The 21,009-nt window shown below is 35.5% G+C and overlaps 1 protein-coding gene across 2 annotated transcripts in view; it reads right to left on the bottom strand.

Annotated features, from left to right (window-relative positions):
* GPHN (gephyrin) overlaps positions 1–21,009 on the bottom strand; it is a 577,313-nt gene that overhangs the window by 317,611 nt on the left and 238,693 nt on the right. For both annotated transcript variants that reach the window (XM_012656203.1, XM_012656202.1), the window contains exon 4: positions 20,324–20,416. In XM_012656203.1, coding sequence (XP_012511657.1) covers positions 20,324–20,416 — 93 coding nt within the window. The remainder of the gene's footprint in view (positions 1–20,323; positions 20,417–21,009) is intronic.

Below are 21,009 nucleotides of genomic sequence, written 5' to 3'. Positions count from 1 at the left end.
TATATGAAAAATTATTGAAAGATCCCATACACAAGGAGTAATTATACATAATATATGATGTGAAAAGATAACTGAAGCAAAGATGATGAATTAGAAAAGAACATACGTTCCTAAATAAAGAGAAGGATGTGGAATTGTATAAAAAAGCAGAAAGGACACGTGGTATTGAGTTTAAAAAGTCAGTTTAGGAGTAAACTGGGCTGTGCTGATAATAGCAAATCATTTTCCTATTTCTAAGATATATTTGGATAATATGTAGGCAAAACTTTTCTTGAAAATGAAATCTGTTCAGGGTTACAAGACGACAGAGGAACAATGCCAATGATTTATTAGATGCAGAGAACTGATAAAGGAGGCAACATGGGCCAATCAGCAAGTAGCAAGTAGGAGATGAATGCAATGTCTTAACTAAATTAATGGGGCAGCCACAGGCAGCAAATAGAGGAGGAAATAGTCAAGCAAACTCAGTCAGCAGTCCAACTCAGTGGCTCAAGGCAAGTGGAGAGGGACAGCGGAAGTATTCAACAATCTGCACCTACTTACAATATTACAGGCATAGTAGACTGGGCAGGGCAAGGTCACGCAGGCAGATGGTGTAACACTTGGTAGGCCACAGTATAGGGAAATGGTAGGAGAGCAGACAGACGATGCTGGGCAGTCTAAAATGCTAAAATAGCAGGTGGATATGGCAGTACCAGGCCATTTGCTAATGAACAAAGCATCATTGAGTGAAGAATGCAAATCATTCAGCAGATGAGTGAAGTGAGGCAAAAAGTAGAGACAAAAACCAAAGGCAATCAAGCACGAAGACAGAAAAGTAGAGAAACAATGATAGATCATCAGAAGCAGTGGGGTAGGGTAGTGACAAGCCATCAGCAGAGGAACAAAACACCATTCAGGAAAAGATGAGATTGAGAGTGAAGCAGTGGCCTGAATTGGGTGTCTTTCATCTAGGAAACAGTAATAGATAAACTGCATATGTGAATCCACAAGAGAACAGCACACAAATGGAAATAGCAGATGGATCTGAACTCTATTGCCCAGGGATACAGAATGACCCTAGAACATAGATACATAACAATCCACAAGGAAACTAAACAGATGGGAAAAATGGGTCCAAGCATTTTTTATGATGATAAAAAAAATCAAAACACTAAAAATTATTAATCTGGAAATGATTGGCTGGGATTGAAGTCTTCGCTTACCCCTTTCTGGAGCCCACAAAATGGGAATGGTGGGAATTTCTGCAGCAGAAAAACAGAAGAGAAAAGGGATTTCTGACTCCCAGTTTGAGGAAAGCAGGTCAAATTTAGGGCTGTATGAACTGGTTCAAGGAAATAAGAACCAGCCTGAACCTTCTCCCCTCCTCAGAATCAAACCATTTCTGAGGTTTGGAAAAGATTTAGTAAGCCCTCACCCCATCATTTCCCACAACCTCCCCTTTCACACTTACCTCCAGTGCAAACAGATTCCAGCAAGGAGGTACTTGGGAAAATTCGCTCCCATGTTTACACCATCGCAAAATTTGAGGATGGCCAACTAACAGTACTTCCTGTGTAGGTCAGGTTTTTGACTCAGTGGGATCCCTCCCACTCTTTGTGAGTAAGCAGAAGGAATAGATTACTAGAAACTACCTACCTCTTTGAATGTGCATGAGAAAGGAATCAGGGGCAGTAATACCAATAAATAAATAGTAATATCAGTAAATGCCTCAGTGATCTAATCAATTGTCATGGCTTTTAATTCCATCTATATGTTGAGGACTCTAATATTTCTAGACCATATTTTTCCTCGGAAGTCCAGATGCATATATCTAACTACAATTCAACATCTCCACTTGAATATCTAAAGGCAATTCAAGTTTCTATGACCAAAGTAAAATTTCTGATCTTTCCCCTCAAATCTACTTTTCCCACAGCCTTTTCCATTTAAATAAATGGCAACTCTATCCTTCTAATTGCCCAAGTCAAATCCTGGGTCTTACTTGACTTCTCTCTTTCTCTTATTCCATCTGTTACCTCTCCCTATATCAATAATCTACTTCTCCTTACTTCTACCTCTATCATTGGTCTGAACCATTATCGTTTTTCACCTGGATTATTTTAATAGTTTCCTCATTGCTTTCCCTATTAAAATATTTTAAGTCAGATCATGCCATGCCTCTGTTCCATTACACTAAGGTAGCATATGGGTTTTACATGATCCATGACTTTCTCCCTCTCCTCCTTAAGGTCTTTGCTCAAACGTCACCTTATCACTGGTTACTTGATAGATGGCTCTATTTAAAATTATAACCCTCTTTCCTGCCTAAACTACCCATCCTCCTTCCCTGGTTTATTTTTATCCACAGAACTTACCATTTCCAATACTATACATTTTACTTGTTTTCTTAGGGTTATGTCCTACCACTAAAATGTAAATTCCATAAAAGTAGGAACTTTTGACCCCTTTGTTCATTGCTATCCCCCCAACATCTTGAACAGTGCCTGGCATAAATATAGTGGGCTTTTAATACATATTTGAGTCCATGAAGCATAAATTTTTTACGGGGCTTCTCCTTCCTCAATCTCAAATTTTCGGAGCATTCTTCTGAAAGTTCACATGCTATGGGCTTATGAATGAACAGAGCAGATGCTAATGCACTATAGGATAGGAATGTTCTAAAATAGGAGTTGGTACAGCTATATCACCTTGAACGCATCTGATCTTGTCTAAAATAGGGGTTGGCAGACCATAGCCCATAGGCTAAATCCTGCCCACTGCCTGTTTTTTGTATGGCCTGCAGTCTAAAAATAATCTTTAAATTTTTAAATGATTCAAAAAAATCAAAAGAATAATATTTCATACCACATGGAAATTATATGAAATCCAAATTCAGTGTCTCTAATAGTTTTATTAGAACACAGCCAGCCTCATTCATTTATATCATCTATGGCTGTTTTGTGCTACAGGTCTGGTAGAGTTGGGTAGTTGTGACAGAAACCACATGGACTTTAAAGTCTAAAATATTCGCCATCTGGCCCTTTAAGGAATAAGTTTGCTGACCCCTGTCCTATGGTATTTTATATTAATATTTAGAAGGCAAAGAGTAACAATTACAGTTTGAGCAAACATAGATTAGAATTTATTGTTAATACTGTTGTTACTGTTGCCCATTATGCACCTTTGGAGGAAGTTGCATTTATACTAGGGTTTGCTTTCAATATTATATAAAAAGTAGTCCTTTCATTCCTCTAAATATAATTCATTACTGATGGTGACACTCATTCATCTATCTACCCCACAGAGCCGCCTCACCTTAAGGGAGAGAGTACAGTATTAAGTATTGAAAATGGCAAAATGGGAGTAATGAAAGAGGAAGTAAATAGGGCCCATAAATAGAACTCATATCAAAGTATCACATAATTAACCAAACTTCAAAATAGATACCTTATTTAACAATAGTGGAAAATTAGCATGACATGAATCTCTTTTGAATCTCAATTGAGTTATTACTAAATTGACCTCATTATAATGGGGTTGCCTGTACAATGTAATCCTGAATCACAGGAAGCAAGAGACATATAATAAGACTCCATTATACCTATACAATACTCAAAACAATTATTTTCTCATTGGCTCAAATACCTACATTTTACAAGAAAGTGCTTTAAAAATTTGCAAAACCCTATTTAAAATCACCTAATTAAAACTGACCTATCTTTTCCTTCCATGAAGTCTCAGACTGAGGATTATTCTATGCAAAGATATTCTATTATTTTTTGCAATCAAACTTACGTAAAGGGGTGAAGAAGCTGAAGGCAAGACACTTAAATTATCCCAATGACATCCATCACTATAATGCTATCTTTATTCTTCATAGAGGAGTATAATTTATTTCCTCATATTATCCATTAGTCCTTCCAGCACGATCAATTATTTCTTCTGTGTTGTTGCCCTTGGTCTTTGGTCTCTTGCTCAGTGAAACTGAAAACAGTTCATCTTCAAACTCCATACTTCTAAGAGGTTTACTGATGCATTCTTCACAGCATCTTTTCAAGGAACTTAGATCCTTTCTGCTAATTCTCATCTGTGTGTCATTAATGATTATCTGAAATAATTCTTCCCACCATTGGACATTTGTCCTCTATTCTTTTATAGCAGCCATTCAATCATACTGGCAAAATATTAGAATCATTTAAATTTGATTGTCATTTGAACCCACTTCCTGACTCCCTATCAGATTCCTTTTATGGCAGGTAATAACGTAAAGTTACAAATATTCTGCTCTTGTAATACAGCGATATTATTCAGAGAAGTTCATAGTACTTGACAGATATAAACTCATTTTCATTATGGTATATTTTGTGTGAAAAGCAACATTAAGGCCATTTTATAGATGGATATATAATATACATAAAGAGAAATTTGTATTCTTGATTTCAGTCAGTAATGAAGAAAGGAATATCCTGAAATCTTCACTCCTTAGATTATGTCCCTGAATAAGTCTGCTTTTAGCATTTCACATTTGCAAAATATTTAATAATATTTTGTTGTCAGTGTCTTAGCAAGTATTTTACAAAATCAAAATATTCTGGTATGCTAGCCTCTGTTCATTTTATAAGAGTAGGCTTGTAAGAGTAAGCTAGCAAGGTGATTTCAAGATTTTATCACTGTGATAAATTCAAGGTATAAGCATTTAGCATGTCCTCTCTGATGTTTCTTTTTCCTTCTCCACAACTATACTGTTGTATACTTTTTGTCCTGTATCGTTTGATTTTTTCCCCCAGAGAAAAGTTATTTTAATATTTATTCAGCCATTATCTACTTACTTTTTAAGCTTAAAGCTCTCTCTATATATGTACACACATGTATATATTAATTAATTAATAATAATTAATTATACAATTATAGTTATAATTAATTTATAATATATTAATATGATAATAGCACATATTTATGTAAAAAATAGTATTTGGTGCCTTATATTTTGTGTAATATAACTACCCTATGAGGTAAGTATTCTATCTTCATTTTACACATATGAAAACTAAATTATAAAACATTAAGTAGGTTGTACAAAGTAACACACTAGGTAAGAGGTGGATCTGAGATTCAAACCCAAATAGTCTGTGCTTTTAGGCACTGTTATGTTGCTCCATAAATGGTTATATGGGCAACACTATTTTTTCAGTTAGAACTCTGATTAGAAACAGAACTTACTATAATTTATATCTATACTTATTTGTATGTTTACTCAAGATATGATCTCTCTTCTCCATAAGGGCCCCATGAAAGCTGAGAACATATTCTGGTACAGAGTAGGCATGTAATTAGGACATATATTTGAAGGGAACTGAAGATGTAATTTTATTTGTGGGTGCTTCATACATGAAATATTTGTTTTTACTTCATTCTCTAAATTCCACAATTCTGACCTTGAGGAAAAATGTATTCTTCCCTATTTATTTTTTAACTTTAATTTTTAATTGTATAGATACATAATAGTTGTACACATTTATGAGGTACATGTCATATTTTGATACAAGCATACAATGTGTAATGATCAAATCACGGTAACTGGGATATCTATCACCTCAAGCATTTATCATTTCTTTGTGTTAGAAACATTCCAATTCCACTGTTTAGTCATTTTGAAATATATCTTCCCTCTTTAGTGCTGCTATGTGGAAAAGGAGCCTTTCAACCTAATAGTTTTAAATGCAAAGTCACTTATTGTCCTAATTACTTTATTTATCTAAATGGTCTAAGTTTGTACCTCTAATTTTTCCACTGGCACCATTTTACTATGAAGCTTTTCTTTTTAATGATTGAATAAAATAAAGGATGTATGTCTTGGGGAAAGTCTGCGTCTGGTGGAAAAAATGAATGCAAAAATAATACAAAAGTAAGGGGACTTCAGGGGAAAATGTAGTATTTCTCTTCAACTACCAAAACTACCATGCAAAGGTTTCAATTGCCAAGGGCAGAATTAGGACCAGTGGGTAAAAATTATAGGTTGACAGATTTCAGTTTGCTAAGTTTAGACTTTCAAATAAGTAGAGTTATCCAAGTAATGAACTCTCAGACAGAAGCAGCAATTAGTATGTTCAGGTAAAGACTTGGAATAATGAAAAGGGCATGTTAGGGCTTTGAACATGATGGTCTTAGTTCTCTTCAAATTCTGAGATACTGTGACTTCTCTATTATAAAGTCTGTAGTTTTATATAAAATGCTAAGCTAACTAGAGATACAGCACTGACAAAATCTATGACAAAATATACTTGATTGTCTTGATTCTAAGGGAAGTATTGACTGGCAAACTTGCAAACAACAAATTAACAAAATTAGAACTTGGAACTTCTCAGCAGTTTAAATTTTATACAAAAATAATGGTATGGATAGTCACTAGGTTTGAAGATTAATTAATGACTCTTAAAAAAACAAACCAACACAAAAACAATCTTCAAAAAGAATGATGTTAGTCCTGCCAGGGAATGTGTTGATCTGCATTTGAATAAATGTCAATTCTAAAAAGGGTCTACTTTAAGAGTCTCGATAGCATGATTTTACTGTCTGTACTGGCTGATAGTAGACTCATGGGTTCTGGTTTCCAAGCAATCTCTGAATAATGAGTTACTGATTTCTTATTTCAATATTTGGGACCACTCTAGCTGGTCTATGAAAGAAATAAAACAAGATAGGTACAGTTTATCCATTCTTCTATGTAAAGTGAATCCTTTGCTCTAGACATGGAGATTTAAAGTTTATATTTCTCTGTACCTTGCTCATACATTTTCTCTCCTCTCTTACTTCCACCAGTAATATCTGCCTCTATACAAACTTGAACCCCATTGCTCTTTGTCAATTTTAGCTTAAATTCTACTTTTATAAAAATTTCACTGATTACTCAGCTCTCATTCTGTTTAAAGAAATCTTTTGATCTGAACTGGCTGAACATTTCTGATACTAGGTTTATCCTGTTTTGATTTGTCATGTGACTATTTTAGGAGTGCATGCACTTTAGCATTGGGCTCAATAAAGCCTAAGGTATTTCATAAATATTTGTTAAACTGAACAAAGACAATTAATGTTGTTTTTAGCAAACTGGAAAGTCCTAAGTGTGGCTATACTCTGAAAAATATACTGCTTTTCAATAGATGATGCAAAAATAATTATAAATAATAATTATAAAAAATAAATAGCCCACATATAAAGTGGGCTATTATGAAAAAGCTATCCTGTCACATTATCTGAGTTGTTTCAAGCCAAATTCCAAGAATTTTAAACTGCAAAGAAATTAGAGATCTAAAACATAATTAATAGGTTCAGCTATGCTGAATATGTTCCTAACTATACATCCAGAAACTTTTAGAGGCAGGCTATCAGGAGCTACTTAATCCAAGTGCACTAATCATCCACATTCCTCATATTATATAGATCATACAAATTCTTATTGTTATTTCTTTGTCCCATGCCTTAAAGTAGCAGTGGGGAAATGTTGACTTACATCCTTACTTTTTAGACATATTTATCAGGTATGTTTGTAGGTAACAATAGCTACCAGAAATACAATGGTTAGTAGCAGACGTATTTGGGGCTACCATATCAAATTAGAGAAAATAAGTAGTGTTATTAATTAAATGAGGAAGAAAAAAGTACTATAAGATAAAAATGAATATTTATTGAGCATCTATAAAGATTATAGGCATTATGTTAGATCCTTTTACATGCATTGTCATTTACTAGCTTGGATAATCTTAGGCAAGTCAATTAGTCAATCTGTGTATCAGTTTCTCCGTCTTTATCGTGGAGATAACAATAGTATCTGCCTAATACGCTTGTTTTAAAGACTAAATGAGTTAACATATGCTCAAAACAGCTCCTGACAGTAAGTGCTACATGTAAATTTTAGTTTTTATTATTGGCTATTTTTATTATCTTAATTATTAGAAACAACAACTTTGGAGGTAGGCATTAACTAATTTCTGAGATGAGAAAACTGAAGTTTGAATAGGTTAACTTGCCTTAATTTTCATAGCTGGTAAGTGGTAGGGCTGATATTCAAAATCAGGTCTGACTCTAATAGTATAAGCTTTTTCCATTATAACATATTGCATGCTAACATGTTTAGACAAAGATATGATACAGGAACATATTTCCCATGTCTGGAACTATTTCACAAAAATTATAGGAAGAGCTCCTTAAAATGACATCAAATATAACCATCAAATCTGAGTACAGAAGAATGGTATATTTTATTAAATTTAGTTTTAAATATTTCAAGTACAAGTATTTCCAGTATTCTGCTTTGCGAGCAATTTTACATTGTAGAATTATCCTGTTTATATACAATAATTTTAAGATATTCAACATAATTATTTTTAATTTTACCATGTATAAAGGCAGTTTATTTTACTCAAAGCAATCCTGGAACTATAAAAGAAATATTCATGGAGCATACTCTATAAATATTCTAGAGTATCAGTATATGAAATTTTTGCCAGTGAACTAATAAGTGTTTCCTAGAGAATATTGACATGCAGTAGACAGCAACTATATAATTTAAATAACCTATAAAGGTGATCAAATTTTCTTTCAAAAACAAATTGTTAAACATGGTGTTTTTGCTATACTTCGGTTATAATGTAGGAGGGTTTTTCTGATTGTTACAATGCCCAATGTTAAATTTTAGGTGAAGTTACTAAATGTAAACTCTCACTTTTGTAAGAGTAATAAATTGAGAATTATTAACATGTAGTTAGTAACTCAGGTCAATTTTGTCTTCTTCCTTGTACTTACACAAGTATTCTTATTTTTGAAGCATTATAATATATGAAAAAATGATTAATGATTGCATAAAATAATACTTATCTTATACACACCTAAAATCATGAAGTTCATGAATTTCAACAAGTTGATTATGAAACACATTTTTATAAAATAAATAAGTTTTTCTATATGTATTTTAAAAAATTGATATTTTCATTAAAAAAATTCCTAATAACCTAAGTGGAAGATATGTGTAGAAAAGCTTACATGCTAATCTGTCCTAAAGAAATCTGAAGTAGGCTATGAACAGAATATGCCTTCTGGAATTCATAGTCTCTTCCTAGATCAAGTTTCCTTTGTACCAGGTTTTTAGTATTTACCTCCTTTCAGCATTGGTCATTTTGTCACATGCCTCTTCACTTCCATAATGAACTGGCTATAGGAACCCTTTTAAATGAGTATTCCTTATATCAAAATTACAGTTTCCTGAAAATTTTGCTACTCCTTCTTTTGTTTATTTCATAATGACCAACTACATTAGTGCACATTTTTTAGAAGGCATTGCTAAGAACATCAGATTAAAAATTTTTTAAGAGTGAGATTTTCCTTAGTGTACAACAAATTCATTTCATCAATTTTGAAAGTTCAAAATTTTATATATTATTTAAAATAAGAAATATTTTATTTTCATTATGCTATATTGTCTATTGAGACAGTGGGGCAATATACTTCAATATGGCAGAAAGTGATTTTTTCTTTGCTCCATCCAAAAATTAAAAATTTAAGAAAGGAAAGCTAAAATCATTTCAGATTACCAAAGAACAAAAGGTAAAAGTCAGAAAATTAAAAATGTGAGTAAAGATGACTTATTGCCATCCAATAGGCCAGGGGTTGACAAAATTTTTCTGCAAGGGGACAGATGGTAAATATTTCAAGCTTTACAGGCTACATACAGTCTTGGTCACAACTATTCAACTCTGCTGTTGTAACCATAGATGATATCTAAATGAGTATAGCTCTATTCCAATAAAACTTCATTTACAGACACTGAAATTTAAATTCCAAATAATTTTCACATGTCACAAAATATTATACTCCTTTTTTTTTACACTCCTTTTGATTTAAAAATGTAAAATCCATTCTTAGCTCTCTGGAAATATAAAAAAAGAAAAAGGTGATAGACTGGATTTGGCTTGTGGGTCAGTTTGCCCACCTCTGTAATAGTCTTAATTTTTTTTTTTTAACTCCAGCATGCAGCATGGCATTGGACACATATTGAGGACTAAAAACAAAAGCCTGATGAATGAATGAGTGGATGAGACATAAGTGTATGCTAGGCTTTAACTTAACTCTTTAATGTATGATCAAAATAATATATTAGTATACTATCCTTAATTCTGATATAGCTTAGTACTCTAAAAAGTACTTAAGGTTATTTTTAACCTTATAAATACTAAACAGTTTAATATTTTCTAATTTACTATATTATCAAATACTTTTAAAATAATTATATAGTTGTTCATTAATGCTTCTTAATCTTTTAGTCTCTTCTAGGATTTATGTACTTATGTCTTTCATTTACCTTGCCTACATGTCTATAAATAAACTTTTACTTTTTAAGAATAAAAGATCCTTTAAGTAATACTACCATTTTTGGACATACATCACTTTTAAGTGATAATGGGACATAAACAGATAATACTTTACATAAAAATGAATTCTTATGTTCTACAGAATTTTATAATTACTAGCATTTCACCAGTGCCAACAAATTATCCAGGCTTCTTCAGATTAAGAAAAAATTCAATCTATTCTTAAAAAATAAAGCTTTTCATATCAAAACAAAACTTTTAAAAAGTATAGGACAGTGAATTATTATGCTATTATATGTAAGCTTTGATAGCATCTCATAGAGGCAGGGAACAGCCTAGCAGGCATGCAATTATCAGATGAACCATACTCTATGGTACAGGGCCTAAAAATATAAATAAATTCATAATTTAGGAAAAACAATTCCAATAGCCCTATTCATATAAAATATATAAACAAGATAAACTTTACTAAACTTGCTATTCCATTCTCCTTTTTAATAGACTTGGGAAGCAATCTAAGTTGATTAAACTTTTCATTTTCTCTAGTGTTCATACCTATTGACAATAACTTTGGATTGTTTTATTTCATTCATTCTATTTACTATTTTCCTCCTCCATTTTTTTGTAACAGACAGATCCTACAAACAATTGTCCTTTGTGTTTGTAGATCAAACTAATTACTGACAATTATTGACTGTAAAATATTTAGTATCTTAAGGGACTAAATATTTAGTAAACATAAATTATGTTTATTTATGTCTATCAAATTAATATTTGTATTTTTCTATCAATAACTTCTGACCCTATTTAAAAATATTTGCAATCCTAAGTTGTATACAGGTAAATGTGTCTAGAAATAATTTCTTCTCTTTTTGGCACAACTAACAAAGACAGACAAATTTGTGACAAATAATTACATAATTCAGGTTCAGAATTCTATTTCTAAATTTCTATCTGACTTGCCAACACTACATTTTAGCTATTATAAGAATTGCGATTTTAGCGTTTAAAGAAGTGCTACTTTAGGGTATAAAGGAAAGGAAAATTAGTAGAATTATTTTTTAGTGGCCCTAGATTGCTTTTATGGATATTTATTTTTTCAAGCACTGGCAAGTTCTACAGACTTTTGCAATACATACTCATGTCATGTATTTATATATATAAAATATGAAGTGAAGTGAGCCTATTAAAGATCAAGTTATTCACAATCAGGTAAATCGCCTCTTCAAAAATAGATATTGGAGAAAACATATTTATGTATATTTTAAACTCATAAAAAGATCCTTAATACAACGTTCCCCAGGTAGATGGTACAGACATATATGAATATAAGAGCACCTCTATGGTTTTCAAGTAACTGAAAAATTTTAAGGATAAAGGGCTGCTAAGTTTCTGATATATTGAAACATACAAAGCCATGGTGATAGACAACTGTCAACTAATAGTACCAAAAAAGAAAAAAAGGAAAGAAAAAATAAAGATACTAGAGTAGCAGAAATTCAAGATCTCTGATTTACATGGAGATGGAGAAGATCAAATATGTAACAGAAGTAAGGGTCTGAAAAAGGGCAAAATGTTGTATGAGTTGTCTCTTTAAAACCCCTCACTCTTTTTGAGGAATTAAAACCTGCATTGCTCAAGGCCAGTAATCAGGGGGCAAAGGAGTGTTCTTAGTTCTTTGTTTTCTAGTACCTGAAACCACAGGAAATGGTTCAACAGAATTATCCAGGCAGAGGTCATGAGATCATATTCACCAGAGATGCTATAATTAAATAGCAATAGCCCGAAGCTGAAAATCCCCTTTAAAAATCCTGTTTCTCTGCTTAAAGGGAGGACGATAGTTCTTTAAGACAAGAGTCAGCCAACCTCCTCATTTGCTGGCACATTAATAAACTTCTCTTTCCTTTTCCTCAAACCACTTGTCCTCATTCTTTGTTCGGCCTTGGGGACAAATACCAAACTTTTGGTAACAGAATTTGGCATCCCTGGGTGGGCCCATTGGAGCCCTGGTGGAATGGCATACCGCAACTGCTGCTGTGGCTGGAGGAGGTGGGTAACAGCCCCGGGTCAAGCAGTGGGTCTTCACTAGTAGGAGCAATGTCTTTTTGGATGAGAGAAAGTAAGGGACTGCCCCAGCAGCTGCTGGAGCCTGTTTAGCTCCAGGGAACTCTGTCTCTCCCTCCCCAGATTAGATGCAACTCCTCGTAACATAAACGTCGTTGAGGAAAAGGAAACAGATCTGGGAAGAGTTGTGACACCTTGGCCATTTTGGTTAAGTTCCCCAGGGTACACAACAAGACACTTGATTCTACCCATTTGGGGAAGGTTTTTGAATCTTCCAACCCTGTGGTAGGGCATTTGTTTGTGGCACCGTTTGGAGGTGGAAGTCACGGTTGAGTGGAACTAGGGAACCTGGGGAATTCATTCCCTTTTGGATTAGGAGATGTTGGTCCTCGTTTGAGAATTTGGTTCTCATTTTTATGGTTCCCATTCATTTGGTAAGGCCTTGGCATTTGAGATCGTTTGCATAGGGAATTACCTGTATTGTCTACTTGTCAACTTGTGTTTGTTGTTTGTGAGTTTGGTTTCAACACAGGGGCTCCATTTCTATTCCATCTGAAAGTCCTTTGGCTGGGACTTTCCCTGGAAGTCCCTTGAATGGTCAACATATAGCTATAAGACATAACTGGGTTATGACTCAGGAGTGGGAATGGTCTCTCCTTCCAAGACTGGGCAGGAAACTCCACTTAGCCAGAGGGCACCCATAACCAGGGCAGGGCAATTTCCATCACGGTAATATCAGATAGGGGGCTTGAACACACAAGGATGGCCAGCAGGGTATTAGGAGACTTATACAAATTGGGATCCTAATGTGGACACAGAGGGTGTGAGAATAAATTGTTATCAAGAGTATATTTTGGCAGGCCTCCAGAGGGGAGTGCCTAGACAGAAGAATTTAATAAGCAGGGTCCAAGAATTACAACAAAAAGCTAATGAGGATCCCTCTGAAATTTTGAATGCATCTATCAGGCATATCAGAAAGATACAGATGTAGATAGTGGCCCCTGAAAATTTGCACATAGTTAATATGACTTTTATAGGACAGAGTGCTTCAGATATAAGAAGGAAGCTGCAGCATGTGGAAGGGGCAACTGGCATGAATCCCTCACAACTTGCTGATATCGCCTTTTAAGTATTTAATATTAGGGAAGAACAGAAGCTGAAACCTACGTGTGTTCTGTTAGCTATGCCAACCAAGGGTCCTCTGAGACAGTCAAAAGGAAAGGGCAGAAAAAGTCACCCCAGGTTGAAGTACAAGCAGTACGCTTTTTCTAAAGAGAAAGGACATTAGAAAGAACCCTGCCCAAAATTGCAAAGGGCACCAGGTAACAAGAAACCCCCAGGAGAGCAAGTGGTTTTTACAGCATAGGACTCAGATGACGAATGAGGGGGTTTGGGGCTCCATGCCTCACTAGTGGCTCCAATCCAAATATTCCCATAGGAGCCCTGGGTACAATTGACAGTGGAAACTCAATTAATGGACTTTTTAATTGACACGGGAGTGCCGCTGCTGCCAAGCCATGTGCAGCCTGGGGCCACCTGTGTCCACTGCCTTTGCCCCCAGCACCAGCTGTGCGTGGTACTCCATGAGCCAGGCAGGGGGGTGGGAGCCAGGAAGCAATGGCTGGGGAACTCGATGCTACAGGCCGAGGAGGCAGGCCCCAGGGAGCCGCTGCTGGAGCTGGCACTTCTCTGCTGCCGACTCCGGCGACCCCGACATTCTCGGTGGCCACACTGGACCTGAGTGAGCAACAATAGTGCCAGGAGCTGTTCCAGAAATAGAAGCTCACTTACGAGGGTGCTGCCAAGCTCCTGCTGGCTTTGAATACCAGAGCCTGATGAAGTACACAGGAGGCTGACATGCAAGAAAAAGTTCTAATCCTCCCAAGTTCTACCAAAGAGTGAGTAAGGCTATATGGGGTGATGGGACCCAGGGACATGCAGAAAGAATTTAAATTCCCCATACCAATCAGTATAGATTCGTGCAGGATCTATAAGTCATTAATGAAATTGTACAAGTGATTAGGAATGGTACTCAGTTTTATTTGAATGGCAGGATCCTGAGAGTAGGATGACCTCATAGCACTGACGACTATATTGCCTCAGGGGTTTAAAAACTCTCCTACCCTGATACTAATAGCAAAGCCTTTGTATGAGGCCCTTAAAGGGACAGATGTGGAGCCTCTGATCTGGCAAAATACCTTTGAAAAACTAAAGCAGAGTCTTATGATTGCTCCTGTTTTTGGGTTGCCTGACTTGCAGAAAGAATTTAAATTATAAGTTCATGAAATACAAGAAATGAGCCTTGAAGTCTTAGTACTGATGCTGGGAGACATCCCATGGCCAGTGGCATACTTTTGGCATACTCAAAGCAACTGGACAATATTATGAGAGGATGGCCTCCTTGCCTCCGGGCAGTAGACAACCTGTTGTAGTATTTGCCCCCCACCAATGACCAGGTTCTGATTTTATTAGAACAGAAGGGATGGTTATTGGCTGATCACAGGAAGGCTAAGAAAGTACCAGGCTATCCTTTTGGATAATTCAAACATTTAATTAAAGACTGTGTCTACTCTCAATCCTGCCACTCTGTTATCAGTTGAAGAGAATGAGCCTTTACAGCACAACTGTTTAGAGATTCTAGAGGCTGACTATTCTAGCAGGATGGATCTATGCATACTACATGGAAGGAAAGGGGGCTCTTGATGGCAGGAAATAAGAATATTAAGTATGCCACTGAAATAATGGCCCTGATAAGGCTGTGGCTGAGCCCAAGCAGGTGACTATCATGCACTTTCCTGGTCACCAAAAAAAGGAGACAATTATGTTGCACAAAGAAATCAGGCCACTGGCAGAGCTGCTAAGGAGGCCACTGAAGGTGATCTGTTCCTTGGGGCCTTGATTCCCCAGCTAGATTTAGATCAATATAAACCCTACTTAAAACTAAAGACTGGGGCTCAGACACTTGGGATGGCACAAGCTAAGTGGAGCTATGGACTCGTTCTTCTACCTGAAGCCTTGGTTTGGCCCCAGTATGAGGCACTCATATGAATGCACACGTTATGGGCCTTAAGGGTTCTGGTGGGACTTCATTTAAGATGACTCTGTTTGCAACAAACTATCCAATAAATGACTCAGAGCTGCCCTTCATGTGCTCAAAACAATCCAAAGACAGAAAGCAACCTGATGCACAGGGAACCCAACATGTGGGGACCTACGCTTTTGATGATTGGCAAATTGATTTCACTCAGATGTCTAAAACGACTGGAACATGTATTAGTAGATACCTTTTCAGGCTGGGTAGAAGATTATCCTACCCAAAAAAAGAGAGTCTGAAATTACCAGAATCCCTCTGAAGGAACTCATTCTGAGGTATGGGCTTCCTTCCTCCATGTTATAATGGACCCTCTTTTATATTGGAGGTAACCCAGCAAGTAAGCAAAGTTCTACATCTAGAAAGGAAATTGCATGCATCCTGGAAACCTCAATCTACAGGAAAAACAGAGAAAATGAATATACTTGAAAGAAAACTTTCAAAAGTTTTCCTTTATCAAAATTGATGCAGGAAACCCATCTAAACTTGGATAAAGTGTTGCTGCTTGCCCTCCTTCAGATAAGGGTAGCCCCGTAAAAGTGGGCGTAAGTTAAGCCCCTATGAAATAGTTTATGGGAGACCCTAGCACCCTGAGGTAAGTATGGTAATATAACCATAGGTGAGGAAAACAGAAAAAAGCAATATGTCAAACAGACAAATTAAATTCTAACCACTATCTATAATATGCCTCTTTCAGGTCCCTGCCCCAGTTGGAAGCATCCCTCCATCCCTTTGAACCAGGAGACCAGGTGTCGCTTAAAGCTTAGAAAGAAAAAGGATCCAAACAACAACTGGCTGAGAAGTGAAAGGGACCCTATTAAGTACCTATAACAACTCACACCTCGCTGAATTTGTCAGGAGTAAAACCTTGGGTCCATCATACCAGAGTAAAGAGGTGTCCATGGAAGAAGAAGACCTAGGGCCCCAGAGGATGAGCCAGCCTTTAGGCGATCTAAAGTATTTGTTTAAGAGGAAGGAAAAATGAAAATGTTGATACTCTTGCTCAACTTTCTTTGGTTATTTGTTCTGCCTGTAGGATGCAGAGACAACTCCTTAGTGAGGATTTCCCAAACTATCGCCTCTTCTGCTGATCTGTCTTGCTGCTGTGTTTGTCATCCTAAACCTTATTCTTTGCAAGTATTCCTATATATAATTTCTTATACTTGGAATTTGCAAAAGCCAGTCTCTTGGATCACCTATGGGGGCGACCAATAGCTCTGAGGTCCCATGTTTCTTTCTTGCTCAGGACGTTATGTATAAGGTGACTGTAAGGACCCACAGTCCTACCAGTGTCTTAGATACCAAGTGGAGTAAAATTTCTCTTATGAGGTATCTTCCATTTTGCCTTGTCAGTCCTCATGGTTGTGGTTGTTGCTTATGCCCTTTTCCAACTGGTAATCTGTTCTATTTTTGCACAAACCATAAAGAGCAATGGCATAAATAAGTACAAACCTTTCATCGAAAACATTGCCCCAATTCATCAGGAAGGTCTATATCATCCCTTCTCCCACATGGAAGAGTAAAATAGATAGTGGGGAATATGTAACAGAAGTAAGGGTCTGAAAAAGGGCAAAATATTTTACGAGTTGTCTCTTTAAAACCCCACACCTTTCTGAGGAATTAAAACCCACATTCCTGCCCAAGGCCAGTAATCAGAGGAGCAGAGGAGTATTCTTTGTATTTTGTTTTCTAGTTTCTTAAACAGAGGAGATGGTTCAACAGAATTATCTAGGCAGAGGTCACGAGATTGTCTTCACCAGAAATGCTATACAGTTAAACAGCAATAGCCCTAAACTGAAAATTCCCTTTAAAAATCTTGTTTTTCTACTTAAAGAGAGGACAACGGTTCTTTAAGATGAGAGTTACCTATCCTCCTCATTTGCTGGCAAATTAATAAACTTCTCTTTCCTTTTCCTCAAACTACTTGTCCTTGTTCTTCATTCGGCCTCAGGGACAAGTACTGAACTTTTGGCAACAATATGAAGTTTACTCTATCAAAATTAAAAATAATTTAACAAGATTGTGATTTCCTGGACATACTTCAAATTTAGTATAAGACTATACTTGTTGATTTGGTAGTTACATACAAAATAACCTACCAAGTCTGTCCATCTGGTAGTTACACAGCAACTAATAAAAAATATTTAATTCTTATAAGTTAACTCTGACATAAAATATCAGTTACTAGTTCTCTTTGAATGCTCATAGCCACCTTGGTAAATAGGTACTTTTATTTTCCTCATTTTATAGGAAAATAAGGCAGAGTGGTTAAATGACTAGTCTATAGTGGTATCGCACAAAAATATATCTAGTTTTTGTCCCTGGTTCCTGACACAGAACTCTTAAAACTCTTGGAATTTCCTGAGTGACGGGAGTGCCTCTGTTGTTCCTAACAAACCCCTTTATATCACACTAAAGTTTATGCTAATAAGGTGACTTAGGGTGAGAACCCGGACTAGCCTCAGGAAGGTGCTGGTCACTAAAAGGACCAATTGATTAGTGGGTTGGAAATTTCAGTACTACCCACTGAGGGTCGGGCTGGAGACTGAACTTTATAAAAACTCTTGAACAATGAGAGCTGCCAGATTGGTGAACACGTCAAGGTGCTGGAAGGCTACTGCATCTGGAGAGGGCACAGAACCTCCTCCCCACCATACCTTGCCCTATGCATCTCTTGTATTTGGCTGTTCCCTAGTTGTATCCTTTACCTGGTAGTAGTAAGTAAAGTGTTTCCAAGTGTTTCCCAGAGTTTTGTGAACTGTTCTAGCAAATTATCGAATCTTAAAGTGGGTAGGGAGTTGTGGGAATCAGCTGACTTTGTAGTCAAGTAGGACAAAAGTGTGGGTAACCTGGGGATCTGATTCTTGTGACTAGCATCTAAAGTGAAGGCAGTCTTGTGGGACTGGGCCCTTATACATTTGGAGTCTAGCACTAATTCCAGGTAGGTAGTATCAGATCTGAAAGGAAATGAAATGAAGGACATTTGGTGTCTGGAGAGTTGGAGCATTGGCTGGTGTGAGAAAAACCACATATTTGGTAACAGAAATGTGAGTCAAAACAGCCCATCTATGATCACCTTGTTGGTAAGTAGCAGAGTCAGAATTCAAAGGTTCGAATTTTCAGTCTAGCATTTTGGTATTAACTTGAAGCTCCACAGGATACAAAATACTTTGTGATGAAAATTATTTCCCCACAATTAAAAATAATGCTGTTATTTACTTATGAATGAATACTCTGATAATTTTTTTCTACTTTTCTGATATAAAAAAATATGAAAATATCAAACCATCACAAAAAATATAGGGATATATAAACCCAAAGTCATTTTCTTCAGACACGAAACACAGTATCCAAACTCTAAAAATCCAGATCTTCAAATATGCAGTCAATTTTCTTACAAACAAAAGACAAACACACCTCTGTAGGAGATGGCTCTCTTCCCAATTGTATTTTTTTTTTTTTTAGTTACTCACAGTATAAAAGGAAAAAAAAAATTGGCCAAAAGACCATTTCCTGATAGGAGCCAGAAGCAAAATGAACTGTGGAAGGATGACCTTCTTATTCATGGAGTTGAAGTTAACAATCTCCCAATTCAACTCTATTTTGATGGCTTTAAAAGGAAAATTATTTTGTTTATAATCTTAATTATAATAATATCAAAAAAATTTAGATGCCATGATTTTTACACAGAAAAGTAGAAAATATTTTACTACTTGTTAAAAAAAATTACATTTTCATATACTAGAGCAGTGTTTCTCAAAGTTTGAAAGTATGGTCTATGGTCCAGCAACATTTGCATCACCTGGGGCCTTGTTAGAAATACAAATTCTCAGGACCCCCTGCAGATTTACTGAATCAGTAAGTGTAGGGATGGGACCCAACAATCTGTGTTTTAGCACAGACTGATGGATTCTAATGCACGCTAAAGTTTGAAAACCACTGTGCTAATGTAAGAAAGATAGTAATTATTTAATAGATGTTGAGCAAAAGTACCTTTGTTGTTAATGAAGTAGCAGATATAATATTGTACTGATCTGAAAATAGAAGGACATAGTTAAGTTGAAATTGAGCCAAAAGTACTTTTGTAGGGGGTAAAGGAAACAATGTGAAAGTGGTAGTAGTTTACATATGACTCTAAAGTGACACCTGAATTATGGCTTCCTTAAAAAGAAAAAGACTTTCCCTCCCTATATTAGTGAACACTACTTACTCTTCATTCTTTTCCTAATTTTTCTTTCTATACAAAGGTGATTCTTGTGGTATGAAGCCTAGATATTAATTTTGCTTTTTGGCTTATTAAATTCTGCATTTAAATGTAGTTCACATTTAAAATTATGAAAAATATAACCCTTTTTCAACAATAGTACTGTGAAATTGGTATAAATATGCTATTGCAGCCATCCTACTATACTTTGAGACAAATGACAAGGGTACCTCAAGAAAAGGAAAATCAGATCCAATTTTGAATTGTATTGACAAAACACATCACACCAGATGCCATGCTAACAGTCAGAATTCTGCCATCACCTCCTCTGGCAATGTACCTGAAGTTCTGCTGACACTGCTGACCAACAAGAAAATGAAGGATTACCTTCTGGATCGGTTCAATCTTCCCCATATTGTATCATTTCTTGTGTAAAGTTCAAAGAAAAAAGTCAAGAAACATTTTTTATAATTCTTCCAGAGCAAACTTTTCACATTCTTAGAAATATAAATCACTTATACCTACCAAAATTATAAAAATAATATAAAAAATAATAAAAAGGATTAAAAATAACATGATTAGTCTAATCCTTTAATATGAGAAATATATGTACTATCTCACCTCTGGAGTGACGTCTCGTGGTGCAAATCCTGTTCCTCCAGTTGTTAATATCAAGTTAAGTTCCTTTTCATCACACCAATCTATCAGGGTTTCCTGAAAAAAAAAAAAAAAAAAGGTATTGTCACACGCAGAAGAACTTGCATGCCTGCTCAAAACATCCAAATGCTCAAATACTTCACATACAGTGAGAAAACAGATTCTTTTCAACACTAAACAAGAAAAATTTCAAGCACAATTCATGGAATACTTTCATTCTTGATCGAAAAGCACTGCAGATTTTGGTATTTATTTTATTAATTATAGAAAATGAGGATGCAAGCATCAAATTCTTGAAAGTAAATGAAATAAAAAAAACCATAAATAGAGAGCTTATAATTAATGTTTAATATGTACTTACATGGCTTGTCTGAAGTTCTTTTCAGCCATTCAAAATTTAGTACTACAATATTTATAGAGATTAGAAATATATACCACAAAATCTTGGAGCTTAGCAGATTTGTGTCTTTATTTTCTAGATAAGACAAATGAAGTAAAAAGTGGTTAAATAATTTACTCAAAGTTACACAGCTAGTTTGTAAGGAAGTGGAAATAGGATCTCCATCCGCTGATTTTGTTTTTTTTCTTTTCTTTTCTTTTTTTTTTTTTTTTTTTTTTGAGCTAAATATTTCTTCAAATTAAAATTGTAT

The sequence above is a fragment of the Propithecus coquereli genome, unplaced genomic scaffold, assembly GCF_000956105.1.
Source record: "Propithecus coquereli isolate 6110/MARCELLA unplaced genomic scaffold, Pcoq_1.0 Scaffold5, whole genome shotgun sequence".
NCBI classification, from domain to species: domain Eukaryota; kingdom Metazoa; phylum Chordata; class Mammalia; order Primates; family Indriidae; genus Propithecus; species Propithecus coquereli.
The sequence above is the reverse complement of the archived record's forward strand: the minus strand, read 5'-3'. Positions and strand labels throughout refer to the sequence as shown.